General features: G+C 41.6%; 4 protein-coding genes across 4 annotated transcripts in view; all 4 read right to left on the bottom strand.

Moving 5' to 3' along the window:
• Positions 1-14029, bottom strand: part of LOC145435012 (uncharacterized) — a 544696-nt gene that overhangs the window by 270067 nt on the left and 260600 nt on the right. The gene's annotated exons all lie outside the window — the stretch shown is intronic.
• On the bottom strand, positions 3913-5257 carry LOC145436549 (uncharacterized). The gene is made up of 2 exons (XM_080313911.1): positions 4162-5257; positions 3913-3971 (listed from the first exon to the last, which is right to left on the bottom strand). Exons 1-2 carry the CDS (start codon positions 5255-5257, stop codon positions 3913-3915), a joined length of 1155 nt encoding a protein of 384 aa, XP_080170037.1.
• Positions 5290-7494, bottom strand: LOC145436548 (uncharacterized). The gene has a single exon (XM_080313910.1). The coding sequence runs from the start codon at positions 7492-7494 to the stop codon at positions 5290-5292; it is 2205 nt and encodes a 734-aa protein (XP_080170036.1).
• Positions 7528-9719, bottom strand: LOC145436368 (uncharacterized). The gene has a single exon (XM_080313716.1). It carries the CDS (start codon positions 9199-9201, stop codon positions 7534-7536), a length of 1668 nt encoding a protein of 555 aa, XP_080169842.1. The 5' UTR covers positions 9202-9719; the 3' UTR covers positions 7528-7533.

The raw sequence follows: 14029 nt of genomic DNA, 5'->3' as shown, positions 1-14029 counted from the left end.
ACGGCATTCCGTTGCCGACACAGTGGGACACTGGTGCACCCTCCGCCATGGTGGGATTGACTGGGTACAAAACTTTAGGCTCTCCGAAACTCTCAGCATACCATTGCTCTTTCGTAGCGTATGGCGACAAGCCACTGAAAGTGAAAGGTATTTGCACTGTAACCGTGCAGGTGGGTTCTGAAGTTCGAGTTGGCTTAAAATTGGTAGTTCTCGACGAACACCGTGGGCAAAACATTTTTGGTCTCGATTGGAGCGATGCTTTCTCCATGACCGCTAAGGGAACGTCTGCTTTGGATGCAATTTCCTCGCAGATGGTCAAATCGCAATCATGTAATACTATTGACATTTGTGATTCGAACGACAAATTGGTATCTTTTCAGTCCAAATTTCCCTCCGTTTTCTCTAATGTATTAGGACGATGCACCAAGACGAAGGTGACAATTCACTTGAAACCTAATGCCAAGCCCGTATTTAACAAGCCACGTCCTTTGCCTTTCGCTAGGCAAATCGCTGTTCAAACCGAATTGGATAGATTAGTCAATCAAGGTATCCTCGAACCAATCAATTACAGTGATTGGGCAGCACCAATTGTTGCCGTCACTAAATTAAATGGATCAGTACGCATTTGTGGTGACTTCAAAGCATTGAATCAACAAATTCAGATAGATCAACATCCCCTGCCCTCCTTGGATGAAATTCTTCACAAGTTACAGGGTGGTTGTATTTTCACGAAAATCGATCTTGCCGATGCTTATTTTCAGCTAGAATTAGATAGATGATGATGCGAAGAATTTGTGTGTCATCAACACACAATTCGGCCTATTCCGTTATCGACGCATGTGTTTCGGAGTCGCATCTAGTCCCGCAAGTTTTCAGCGCTGTATTGATGCCATGATCGCCGGCTTACCCGGTGTTGCTAGTTTTATCGATGACATAATCGTTACTGGCATTGATGAACGCGATCATTTTCGCAACTTATCGCTACTCTTTGAGCGCCTCACCGAATACGGTTTCACCGTCAACTTCGCTAAATGTGAATTTTTCAAAAGTAGTATCGAGTACCTTGGTCATATAATGGACAAGGACGGCAAACGCCCGTCTCACAAATCCGTTGAAGCAATCAAACAGTTGCCTAAACCTCAGGATGTGCGCCAGCTACAGGCATTCCTGGGCGAAGTCAATTATTATCGCGCGTTTATTCCTAATTTCACGAATAAAGCCGCTGCCTTGTACCGTCTTCTTCAAAAAGAGGCGAAATTCATTTGGAATGCGGACTGTGACGCAGCTTTTCGCATTCTCAAAAACGACGTAATCGACGCCACGCAGTTGGCTCATTATGATGTAAACAAGCAGCTCATTTTGTCAACTGATGCTTCTCAATTCGGAATCGGCGCTGTCCTCTCAATCGAGCACAATGGCGAAGAGAGACCAATCGCGCACGCATCGAAAACACTTTCAGATTCGCAAAAATCCTACTCTCAAATCGAGAAGGAAGCTCTGTCAATCATTTACGGAGTCACTAAATTTCGTCAATTCTTGTATGGTAGAAAATTTACGCTCGTGACGGACCACAAACCGCTTTTAGCTATTTTCTCGCCGGACAAGAAAATTCCCGTGATTACAGCGCAACGCTTACAGCGATAGGCACTAACGCTCATGGCTTACCAATACGATATTCGCTATAAACCGACTAATCAGCACGGAAACGCCGACGGTTTATCTCGCCTACCAAAGGGTCCAGACCCTGAGTTTGACGAACTGGAAATTCGTGAAAACGCGGAGGTCGTTCACGCTATTAATATGGCATTCGATGGCTTACCGTTAACTCGCAATGAAATTCGCGACGCGACGCTGAAGGACAAAACCATGAAGCTAGTAAAATTATCTGTCAGTCATGGCAATTGGAATCCAAAGATGCACATTGATGATTTTTCTTGGTTTTCGACTCGCAAACATTCGCTTTCTCTGCACGAAGACATAGTCATGCTCAATATTGATGGTTTTCAGCGCATAGTAATTCCGCAGTCACTTCGCTCGCGAGTCTTATCATTGTTGCACGAAGGACAATGGGGTATCGCGAAAATGAAGCAGATGGCTCGACGTTACATCGCATGGCCTTCCATTAATCGCGACATTGAAAATCTCGTCAAGAGTTGCGACGCTTGCCGTAAGGTCATGAAAGCGCCTGATCGTCAGTATCGCGAATGGCCCAAAACTTCTGAAAGCTTTGAACGAATTCACTTGGATTTCGCAGGTCCAATGAACAATAAAATGTTTCTTGTCATCGTCGATGCGCATTCGAAATATCCTTTCGTTAAAGTAATGAATGTCGGATCTACCACAACCTTGTGTGTTGTCAACGCTTTGAGGGAAGTCTTCTCTATCGAAGGCTTGCCCATAACCATTTGTAACCGCGAAAGAGGGGTGGAATCTTCCACGTATACACAATGGATATATAACTGTCCTATCCAACACCCCAAGATGACGCGTTTCTGCCTGCTTCGTTAGATTTTATTTTATACAGACGAAAAACGGTTTTCTGAAAGCATTAATACACAGCGAATTAACACAAATTGTTTAGTACCGGATAAATCAATATATACTTACTTGACGGTGTTTCCTTGAGGACAGTTACAAATTTCGAATCAGACTATTCATAATAATTATTTTAGGATCTATAAAAATTGCGATATAAATACGATTGAATAAGATTGATAGTCGAAATATTAGCATCTGATACAAAGCAGGCAACGAGGGCGAAACTGAACGACAGTGAACTATATAACAGTTACGTCACAAAGGTCATACAAGGTTTATTGAACCGTGATGTTTATGGCTCTTGAAGTCCGAAATCGCGACTTCATCCTGGCCCTTTAAAAATTGAAAATTTGAATTTATGCAAGTTTGGCAATTTTTACACAACTGCAACTTCACAATGAGAACACAAAGAAACGAAAGGTTACAATACTCAAAAAACTGTAACAAGTTTCAGCTCTCAACAGTCACGAGCTTCACAGAGAAGCACCAATTTGTTTATGGGTCGTTTCAAAATATTCGTTTTGGTAAACACTCTCGCGCTTCTCACCAACCCAGACTTGTCAGGTAGGGTCTCAATCACACGACCTAGCAACCACATGTTACGAGGTAGGTTTTGGTCCAACACAAGCACAACATCACCTACAGTGATATTTCTTTTCTTTTCATTCCATTTTTGACGAATCTGAAGTAGTGGAAGGTATTGTTTCTTCCACCTTGTCCAAAAAAGATCAGCCAAGTACTGGACTTGTCTCCATCTTTTTCGAGAGTAAACATCTTTGACATTGAACACACCAGGTGGTAGCATGGGTTTATCTTTCAACAACAATAGACTGTTAGGGGTTATTGGGGTCAAATCATGTGGATCACTAGACACAGTTGAAATGGGGCGATTATTCATAATTGATTCACATTCACACATCAATGTTAATAGAGATTCATCAGACAACATTTGTTCATCAAACAGAGCACCCAAAATCTTTCGCACTGTTCGAATTTGTCTTTCAAATACACCACCATGATTGGATGCACAAGGGGTCTGAAATAACCAAGTTATTTGTTTTTGCACCAAAAACTCTTGTATTTTTGTTTGATTCCAAGTTAAAATGTTTTGCCTCAACTCTTTCTCACCAGATGTGAAGTTGCTGCCATTATCTGACCGTATCAAACTGATTTGTCCACGGCGTGCAATACAGCGACGCAGTGCCATAATGAAAGAATCAGTGTCCAAACTATTTGCAATTTCAATATGGACAGCGCGAGTGGTTAGGCAAGTGAACAAAACGCCATATCGTTTCAATTCAGATCTACCACGCTTTACCAAAAACGGACCAAAACAGTCAACCGCAACTGCGTGGAACGGCGGATCATTCGGAGTTAATCTATCAGATGGTAGATCAGACATTTGTTGAGATTCTGGTTTTCGTTGACGTTTCCTACATGAGACACAATTTTTCAGAACGGATCGTACTTTGGAATTGATTGTGACAATCCAAAATCTTTCTCTGACTTGGGCAATAACATATTCCCGGCCACTGTGGCCACATGAAACATGAGCATCTCGAATGACCAATTCTGCAATTGGACTCTTTTTTGGGATGATTATCGGATGTTTTGAGTCGTAACCAATAGGAGCATTTTGATTTCTGCCTCCAACCCGGAGGGTCCCATTATCCAGAAATGGTAGCAATTTGTAGATCGGGCTGGATCTTTTGATTTGTTCATCAGTCTTCAATCTTTCTATTTCTTCAGAGAAGTGCTTTGTTTGCTCATGACGTATAAGCATTTCTTCAGCAGCTTTAACTTCGGTTAAAGTCAATGCCTTGTTTGTCAGCTTCGCATTTGGTTGTTTGTTTCTCGCTTTGGCAAGAAGATTATTTTTGAAGCGCAAGACCCATGCCAGCACCCTTTTCAGTCGAGTCCAGCTTGAGATCTTGGAGATGAGTTCATCAAGAACAGAATTTGGAGTGGTAATTGTAAGAAAACACAATTTGTTTGGCTTTTTGATTTCTGGGTCATCACAAGACAACTCCTCTAGAAATGTTGGTTGTTGAGGCCACTCCGAAGAATCTTTCCACAAGAATTCTGGACCGAATTTCCACATGTCGCAAGTCAAGAATTCAGAAACAGTCTGGCCCCGAGAAGCAATATCAGCAGGGTTTTGTTTTGAAGGTACATATCTCCAGTCCGATAATTCTGAAGACTCTTTGATCATATTGATTCTGTTTGCAAAGGTTTTGAAAGCTTTGTCTTTGTTTGTGAGATATCGCAAAACAGTTGTGCTGTCAGTCCAGAAGTATGAATCGTCAATAGGCAGGTCCAGCTCTTTTAGCAGAAATTTGTTATTACTGGCAGATATTGTTGCAGCGCACAACTCCATTCTCGGAATGGTAGAACCTTTGATGGGGGCGAGTCTTGTTTTTCCACAAACAAAAGAACAGTGAATCTCACCTGCATCATTCAGATATCTCAGATAAGATACTGCACCATAGCACAACTCAGAGGCATCTGAGAAGTGGTGAAGTTCGATTCTTGTCACCTGTCCAAACTTTGACGGTTTGAAACATCTTGGAATCGTAAAGTTTGCAAGCATCTGTAATTGAGATAACCAGTCGCACCAAATCTTTCTGGCTTCTTCAGGTAACGGGTCATCCCAATTGTAGTTATTTTTGCATAAGTGCTGCATCAATACCTTCATTGGTTGCACTATAGTTTGCGCCATTCCCAGCGGATCAAAAAATGAGTTCACGATACTCAAATTCCCCTTCTGGTACAAGGTTTGTGTTTTTCTTTGACGCGGAAGCACCACGAATCATCTTCTATATTCCACGCAAGCCCCAATGTCTTCTCCATCGGTAGCTCATCAGTTAACAAGTCAATATTTTTCAGGTTTTTGGCTCTGTTTGATTCCGGTATTGCTGCCAGTACTTCTCTGCAATTGCTTGCCCATTTTGTCAGTTCAAATCCACCTTTGCTTAGCAGAGAGCTGACATCTTCAACACGACGAATTGCAGCAGGAGTATCCTCACAGGAATCAAGAAAATCATCAACGTAGAAGTTCTTTTGAACCGCATTTATGACATCAATGTCATAGGCATTTTTGTTGTCTTCAGCGACAGTTCGTAGAGCAAAGTTGGCACAGCTAGGGCTGCTCACAGTCCCAAATAAAAACACAGTCATGCGGTACGTTTCAAGTTGTTGGTTTGGGTCATTATCCTTCCACCACAGGAAGCGTAACAGGTCTCTATCAGACTCATCAACCTTAACCTGGTGAAACATTGATCGAATGTCACCTTGGATCGCAACTTCATTTCTGCGAAAGCGCGATAAAACACCAACAAGGTTGTTTGTTAGGTCTGGCCCCTGTAACAGAAGGTCGTTCAACGCCAGGTTATTGAATTTCGCAGATGCATCGAAAACAACGCGGATAGTCTTCTTTTCAGGGTGATACACACCGTGATGGCTCAGGTACCAGGTTTTACCAACTGGCCCATCATTGTGAACCTTCTCGGCATATCCATTTGTGATCATGTCAGACATGAAAACTTTGTATTCATCGAAGAAATTTGGATCCTTTTGGAATCTTTTCTGCAGATAATTGATTCTTTGTTTTGCTTGATGTTTGTTGTCGGGCAGTGTTAAATCCGAATGTTTCAATGGTAATTCCATTTGGTAGTGCCCGTTCGAGTCAAGTAGGATTGTCGATGACACCTTTTCCATAAATAGTTTATCATTTACAGAGAGTTCAGTTTTGTCATTTGCTATGGAATTGACATCATCATGACACATCCTGCACAAAGGGTTTGGATTGGTTTGAATGAAATAGGAGTGAGGTTTGAAAGGTTCGGATTGTTTTGGGCATGTAAACGTCCATCCGATGGCACTTTTCACTGCGAAGTAATCCTCAGGTCCATATATAGTTTCCAGAGGCTTATGAATTTTGGGGTTGTTTTTACCAATCAGCAGACCGATGTCTCCAGAAAGATCTGGGATTGGAATGTCTTCAAATTGTTGAAATTGATGTACATCACTTTGTGTTGGCCGCAGGTCGTTGTCTAGAGCGATTTTCTCTGTAGATATCAGTGACTTCAGAGGTACGTATTCTGATCCCTCGTAATCAGAAATCTCTAAACCACGAACAATGGTTGACCGCTTGGTATTTTTAGATGGTTCGATTGTTTGGAAAGTTACGTTTCGCTCGGGCCCAGCGAGACCGAGTAGTTTCACGAGTTCTTCAGATATGAATGAACAATTGCTCGCATTATCAATTAATGCCAAAGTGGCGATGTACTCGTCAGTGCCAACGATCCGTAGTCTTGCCAAAACTACATTCAAAGTCACACATTCATCATCATCATATTCATTATCATCGCAGGAAGCACTGAAGAAAGATGTAGCTTCTTTTGAATCAGAAATTTTGCCTTGGCCTTCAATTTGTTCATTTGCTGAATCCAAGGTTTTGTTAGTAACCTCTTTTATCTTTTCTTCAGGTGGGTGAAGAAGTGTTGTATGATTGCCTTTGCAACCAGGCCTTATACAAGCTTGAATGCGTTTGCATGCTTTTCCGAAGTGTCCCGACTTTAGACACTTGAAGCAGAGCCCTTTGGTTTTGACGAATTCAATGCGATCAGGATACTGCATTTTGCGGAACTGGGTACATTGATTCAAGAAATGCTTTTCGTTGCACATGAAGCAAAGTTCCAATGTTGGAGTCACAACTTGTGTGCTGAATGATGCCTTTGGCTTGCCAGCTTTGAATACACCCGTAACTTGCTTCTTGGATATTTCATGATTAGGGTTGGTATATTTACTAGTGATTTCTCTAATTTTCTGGCGAACATAGTCATTGACATGTTCAACAGTCAGTTCGGTTTTCAGGTCAAAAGTGACCTCCGCCACTAAGGTTCTCCAACCAGGCTGCCAAGAAGGGGGAAGTCTCTCGGCAATTTGTTCAACCATGGAGCGTGAAACATCACAAATTCTTCCAAATTTGGTTAACTAATTTGTGCAGGCGGTTAACGATGCATGAAATAAGAGGAGAGAATCGTTGTCACCTTCTACGAGTTTCGAGCCATTTATAACAGTGTTTATGTAGCAGTCACTTATTTGGAACGGTTGACCAAAATTGTCTCTCAATACTGCAAGAGCTTCATCAAAGCAGTTTTCCATATCCTCACAAGCTTTAACAAAAGTATTGGCAATACCACGGGTATATTGCAAAAGATGCATCAACTTCTGCTTTTGCGACCATGGTTGACGATTCAAAGTAGCATTTATCATTTCCTTGAATGTATCAAATTCAATTGGGTCGCCACTAAAACATTTTGGTTCCAACTTTAATGGAACAATTTGATCACTGGATTTAACCTGGTGAATGACATACGGATTCTCACATTGAATCAAGCTTGTCGGTTGGTTAGGCTTTACATTGAGATCAGAGTTTGCAGCTGTTTGAACTGCGCAGCCTGCTGTTGCTGCCTGATTTGAATAAGCTGGCACAAAGGGTTGTACGCTACCAGATGCAAAGGAACTAGGCAAATTAGGAGTTATTCGTGTATCAATCATGGGAGGTGCTACAATAAGGCGACTATTTTTGGCATCAATTACAGGCTTTTGATTTTTGGGTGCAATGCATGCGTTCAAACGAGCAGTCACATAATTACTGTTAGATCTTTCACGCACACAAACATTCTCATTCATAGCATTACACATTTGGCGAGAACTGTGAGACATGATATTAAAAGGAATAGCCACACCTGCGTATGATGTATTCGAAGATATCGGTGGAGTTACATTTGGAGCAACACTTGCAGACGCTTCAGCAATTGAAGTTATTACATTGTTCGTAGGTTGAATAGTTGCACTGGCTAGTTGTAGTTGCTGTTCCGGAACATTGCTTCCTTGAGGAGCCAGGCTCCTGTTTTCAGATGGCTGCAGTTCTGCCGCTGTCAGTTGAGGTGAACTTTGCGTTGATACACCCCGTCTAGTGAGTTCTAGTTCTAGTTCACATGTATTTTGCAAATGTTCTCGTCTTACACGGCGAGCTGTTTCGTCAGCGTTTTGCTGCATCCTCTGTTTAATCATTTCACATTGTTGATTTTGCCGTCTTTGTAGTTCTTGTTTTTCTTCCTCCAACTTCCTCTGCTCTTCCTCCAACTTCCTCTGTTCTTCCTCCAACTTCCTCTTTTCTTCGTCTAGTTTCTTTCGTAGATCTTCTGCTAACTTCTTTTTTTGTTCTTGTAGATTGGCTCGGGCCAAAGCAGTTTGATTTTGAATTGATTGTATTTCAGTGTTCAATGAAGCCTGAATATCTTCAATATCCTGTTTTGCTCGTGCAGAGCTTATTTCTTGCAGTTTCCGGTGATAATTTACGACATTTTCAACATTCATTCCACTATAGCGAGATTTAGTTGAATGACTTGATGTAGAAGTACCGGTACCTGTTGATGACCGATGACTTGAACTTGATTTGCTTGAACTTTTCGCTTTCAAGTATTTGTGCTCTAAAGCCTTTGACATGGATCTCGTTTGAACTGATGATTTTGATCTGGCACCATGAGACCTTGAAGACTTTGGTTTGTCTTTTGTTTTGGTGACTTTGTTGTCTTCTTCGCATCTCGGCGTCACATCCAGATCAGGATCTTTGGTTTGGTTGTTGAAATCCATGACAATGACAGTTGAGTTTTCTTTGTTGATTGGTGCACTTGTTGAATGGATTCGTCAAAAAACTTTATGTAACCGCGAAAGAGGGGTGGAATCTTCCACGTATACACAATGGATATATAACTGTCCTATCCAACACCCCAAGATGACGCGTTTCTGCCTGCTTCGTTAGATTTTATTTTATACAGACGAAAAACGGTTTTCTGAAAGCATTAATACACAGCGAATTAACACAAATTGTTTAGTACCGGATAAATCAATATATACTTACTTGACGGTGTTTCCTTGAGGACAGTTACAAATTTCGAATCAGACTATTCATAATAATTATTTTAGGATCTATAAAAATTGCGATATAAATACGATTGAATAAGATTGATAGTCGAAATATTAGCATCTGATACAAAGCAGGCAACGAGGGCGAAACTGAACGACAGTGAACTATATAACAGTTACGTCACAAAGGTCATACAAGGTTTATTGAACCGTGATGTTTATGGCTCTTGAAGTCCGAAATCGCGACTTCACCATTGTCACGGATGGCGGGCCGCAATTCACATCGAATGAATTCGATACGTTTTGTTCTAATTTGGCAATCAGCCATATCGTATCACCGTCTTTTCACCCTGCCTCGAACGGGGAAGCGGAGCGTTTCGTCCAGACTCTAAAAGCTGGATTGATAAAAAATTGCGACGGGGGAAAAGATCTCAACTTCGCGCTCCAAACACTTCTCGCTACGTACCGATGTGCACCGCACCCGGGCATAGACTGGAAAACGCCTGCCGAGATTTTACATGGTCGGCAGCCGCGCAATTTGTTAAGTTTGTGCTCGCCCTTCGACAAATCGAAACCCGTCACGCCTAGACAATCAGTCACTCATTTTGAGATTGGTTCCTCGGTTTACGCTCGCAGTTACCGAAGCGGACCGAAGTGGGTTGCTGGCGTGGTGACGGAAATACTGGGGCGTGTTGTGTACATCATAAAAACAGATCATGGGTATTGGAGGAGGCACAAAAACCAACTCCAACCACGCTTGATTTCCACTGGTCATGATACAGCCACACAGGAAGTTGCTCAGCCTCAACAGTCCCAAGCTGAGCAACCATTGGTCAGGAATAGGGAACAACGCCCTGCAGCTAGTCCTGCTCGAACGTCGGGCAGACGTTATCCGCTTAGAATTAGGACCCAAACTGATTTCTATCGGCCAACGTAAATTACCTTGTACTCCTAACTTACAGGGGAGGACTGTTATGTTCGTGCATTTTACGTTGGTGTCGTTTGTCTCTTATTTGTCTAGGATTAGTTATGACCTCCAATCATTATTTCCTCGTGTGTCGTGCTTTATATTTATACCCTGTGTTCTGTTCTCTCGTGGTCTTTCATTTAACTGCACTCTGGATCGTGTCGCTGCCGTAAAGTTATTCTGCTGTTAATATACTGATTTCTTATTGCAACCTCGTCGTATTGAGTTATTGTTCAAACAAGATCAAGAACATAACAAGTAGAATCAATGATTACATACTAGTAGTAAGTCGACTATATTTTCATATCCAAAATATTCCACTCTAATAACTTCGCTTCTTCTGGTTGGAATTGAGCCAAATTTGCTATGATTCACTAACAATATCATGAGGTAGCCGGTAAAATTCGAAAGTCTCTATTTGTAATTAATCCAAAATATTTTCTCTTAGCATTGCTTTCTACTGGTTGGAATTGAGCCAAATTTAAATTCTTTTAGTAGATAATCTAACAATTTTAAGAAGTAGCCTCCTTTTTGAGATTTTGTCCTCATTTTTGAGAATTTTTGGTAAATGTAGGGCAAATTCGACTAAGATAACAGTAAATCAGCACCAAAGTAACGGTCTGGCGACTATTTCGGGAGCTGAGAAGGAAAGTTGACCTTTTTCTGGTCAACCACCTGATAATGTGAAAGCAAAACTGTACCTCTACATAAAGGTTTATCTGTTGATTCTTTACTAGCTTGTATCTAGACCTGAATTCGTTGGTTTTCTATCAGATAGTATGTAGGCGTGAATTCGTTGGTTCTCTATCAGATAGTATGTAGACGTGAATTCGTTAATTCTCTATAAGCTATTTGTGAGCGGTCGTCGATGTGCTCGTAATAAAAACTGAATGCTTGTATTTGTGATCCATCAGACTGACAAGACAGATATTTGATTTAAAGTTCTATCTCGTCTATCTGTAGCATCGGAAAATGAGGCCAGGAACTGTCCGTAATCTGCCTAAATACACATGTGCTAACACTATGATAGGGACAAAATAAGCATGTTTGGCAAGCAGGGAATTTGATATCACCCAAGCTGGATTGAAAACAAAAGTTGAACATGACTTCAATACTGTGACTTGGACTCGGACTCGAGTCATAACACTATGACTCGGACTGGACCCTTAAAACGGTGACTTGGACTCGGACTCGACTCGGTGATGAATTGAAAATGACTCGACTCGACTCGAGTCAAAACCACAAAAGTAAGATTGACTCGTGACTCGGAACCATGTGACTTGGTTACAACCCTGTTACAATATTACGACCTGCCGAAGTATAGTAAATCTATACATCAATTGCAATTCATTCCGAGTTTATTGCACACCCCTTTCAACGGCATACGACAGATGAACTGTCGGAGTGCTTGGTTACTTCGGCATTACCGTCCAATTATTATATACTCCAAATTATTTTAGTTGCTGTTAGCCGTCGGTTTTCATAACCAGTGGTAAAAAGCTTCCGTTTGTCCCTCCCATTTTCTACTTGTACATTCTGACTCCATACGTGCCACTGCGTCTCATCAGAGTCGGATGAAAAGGTTTGTGAATATATTTTAAGCGCTTAACATAACAACTATAGCTAAACTTACATTAACTCAAAGATTTTCTAAATAGCTTACCGCCCACCTAAAATGCCGCTGTGGCCCACCAGTGGGCCATGGCCCACCCTTTGAGAACCCCTGATCTAGACCAATGATTCACAAACTGTGTGACGCGTCACATTGGTGTGCCGCCACTGATACCCAGTTGTGCCGCGAATCTTTTTGTAATTTTTTGGAAGGAAAGTCTTAAATCGGAGGTTCCCAACCTTTTTCGACTCATCGCCCCCTTATCAATCGCGACACAAATTTTTCGCTCCCTATATTTACCGATCAGAAAAAGAAGACAGATAATCGGGAAATTTATTCACTTAATTTTGATCGCTGGTAAATTTACTGAAATGACCGTTTTTAAAGGGCGTCAGAGGCTCGGAAAACCAGTTTCCGCGTAAGGCAAGGCTATGCGACTTACATGCGCTCTTACTGCTTCAAACCTGCTAAATAAGCACACATAACCACTAAAATGGAGCCAATCATGGCATTGTCTATTCCAATGGTTCCCAACCTTTTTCTACCTAGGTACCAGTTCGAGGTATTATGCAGTGCTCGCGTATCACGTAGGCCTACATAAGTTAAGCGCGCCGGAGGTGGTCATAATGTTTCCACCGTGTTGAGCTGCGGGATACAGCGAAACAGAAAATAAACTGCACATTTTAAGGCACAGTATATGATTTCTATAGTGGATCCATTTTGAATTTTTGTGGTCAAATAATATAATAATAAATAATAAAATATTCGTTGGTAAGAATCCCAATGCATTACGACTAGATCTCTTCCCCGTAGGGCTTCATTGATGGGATTTCCCTACCCACGACGACGACGGCGTTAAAAAAACTCAAAATCAACACCACCTGAACTAAGAACTCCTTTCGGTAAAAAAGAAACAGAATCTACTCATGTATCATCTGGAAGATCTTCGCGTACCAGTAGTGGTACGCGTACCACACGTTGGGAACCACCGGTCTATTCTATGAGTAAGGTCATTGGCAACTCATAATCGGGCTGCTATGTGTCGAAGATTCGTTTCATGCTTGTTGTGAAGCAGCTCGTTAACAAAAAGAACTCCGCAAAGCCTGAGCACACTGACTGTACTTCAACTTGCATTGCAATAATACTTCTCGGGATTTGGTGTTCACAACTTTAGATGGGTAGTTTATCCATTCGGAAGCAATGAATTAAGCAATCTTGTTGCAAAAGAACAGCTCATTGAAACACGGAACGCTGTTTCCACAAAAATGGATGAGTTATGGCTATCACATTTCCAGTCCTATATCATGATATGTAATCATAAATTTATTGCCATTTTTATCTCCATGACTATGTCAACGTAGCTCCTTTCTTGTGACTGATATCAAAAGCTGTGCCCGAGAGAGACTGTTTGGAATTGACGACGGAAACTGGCATGTTTTCAACAATGCAATGTAACCTCGTTTCAGGAGTATACATATGTGCGTATGAATAAGCATAACCATCGCATAACCACAGTATTTTTTTCGAAAGACAACTTTTGTAAGTGTGCACCGAGCGTTTTAGAATTTCTCTAGTGCACCACAAGCCAAAAAATTTGCGAACCACTGATCTAGGCTTTGACGTAGAAGTTTATTGAAAACCTTCTCAAAAATACCCACGTGCAAATTTAACATGTACTGTGCAGTGTACATGTTATAGTGAAGTAACTGTATCTTACGAACTACGGCGGTTGCGGTACGGTAAGTATCAGGTGTACGGTTAGCGATGCCGTGGAAACGACGACTGAAAAATGGCTGGTACCGGTATCGATAACAAGAATCGCCCCCAAGGGGTGATTTGGATTTTGAAGTGGTAGGAAACGCGCAGGGGGCGGTATGGGGGACGCTAAAGAAAATGGCGTCGTAGTAGCGGATGCAGAAAGGACATGTGGTGATATAGTGGAATAACAGTTCTATATACCACCGTGTTCTCTTTGC

Source organism: Botryllus schlosseri, chromosome 3 (genome assembly GCF_051294905.1).
Source record: "Botryllus schlosseri isolate E-star chromosome 3, Bs_hap1, whole genome shotgun sequence".
NCBI lineage: Eukaryota > Metazoa > Chordata > Ascidiacea > Stolidobranchia > Styelidae > Botryllus > Botryllus schlosseri.
This window is presented reverse-complemented; position numbering and strand designations above follow the sequence as displayed.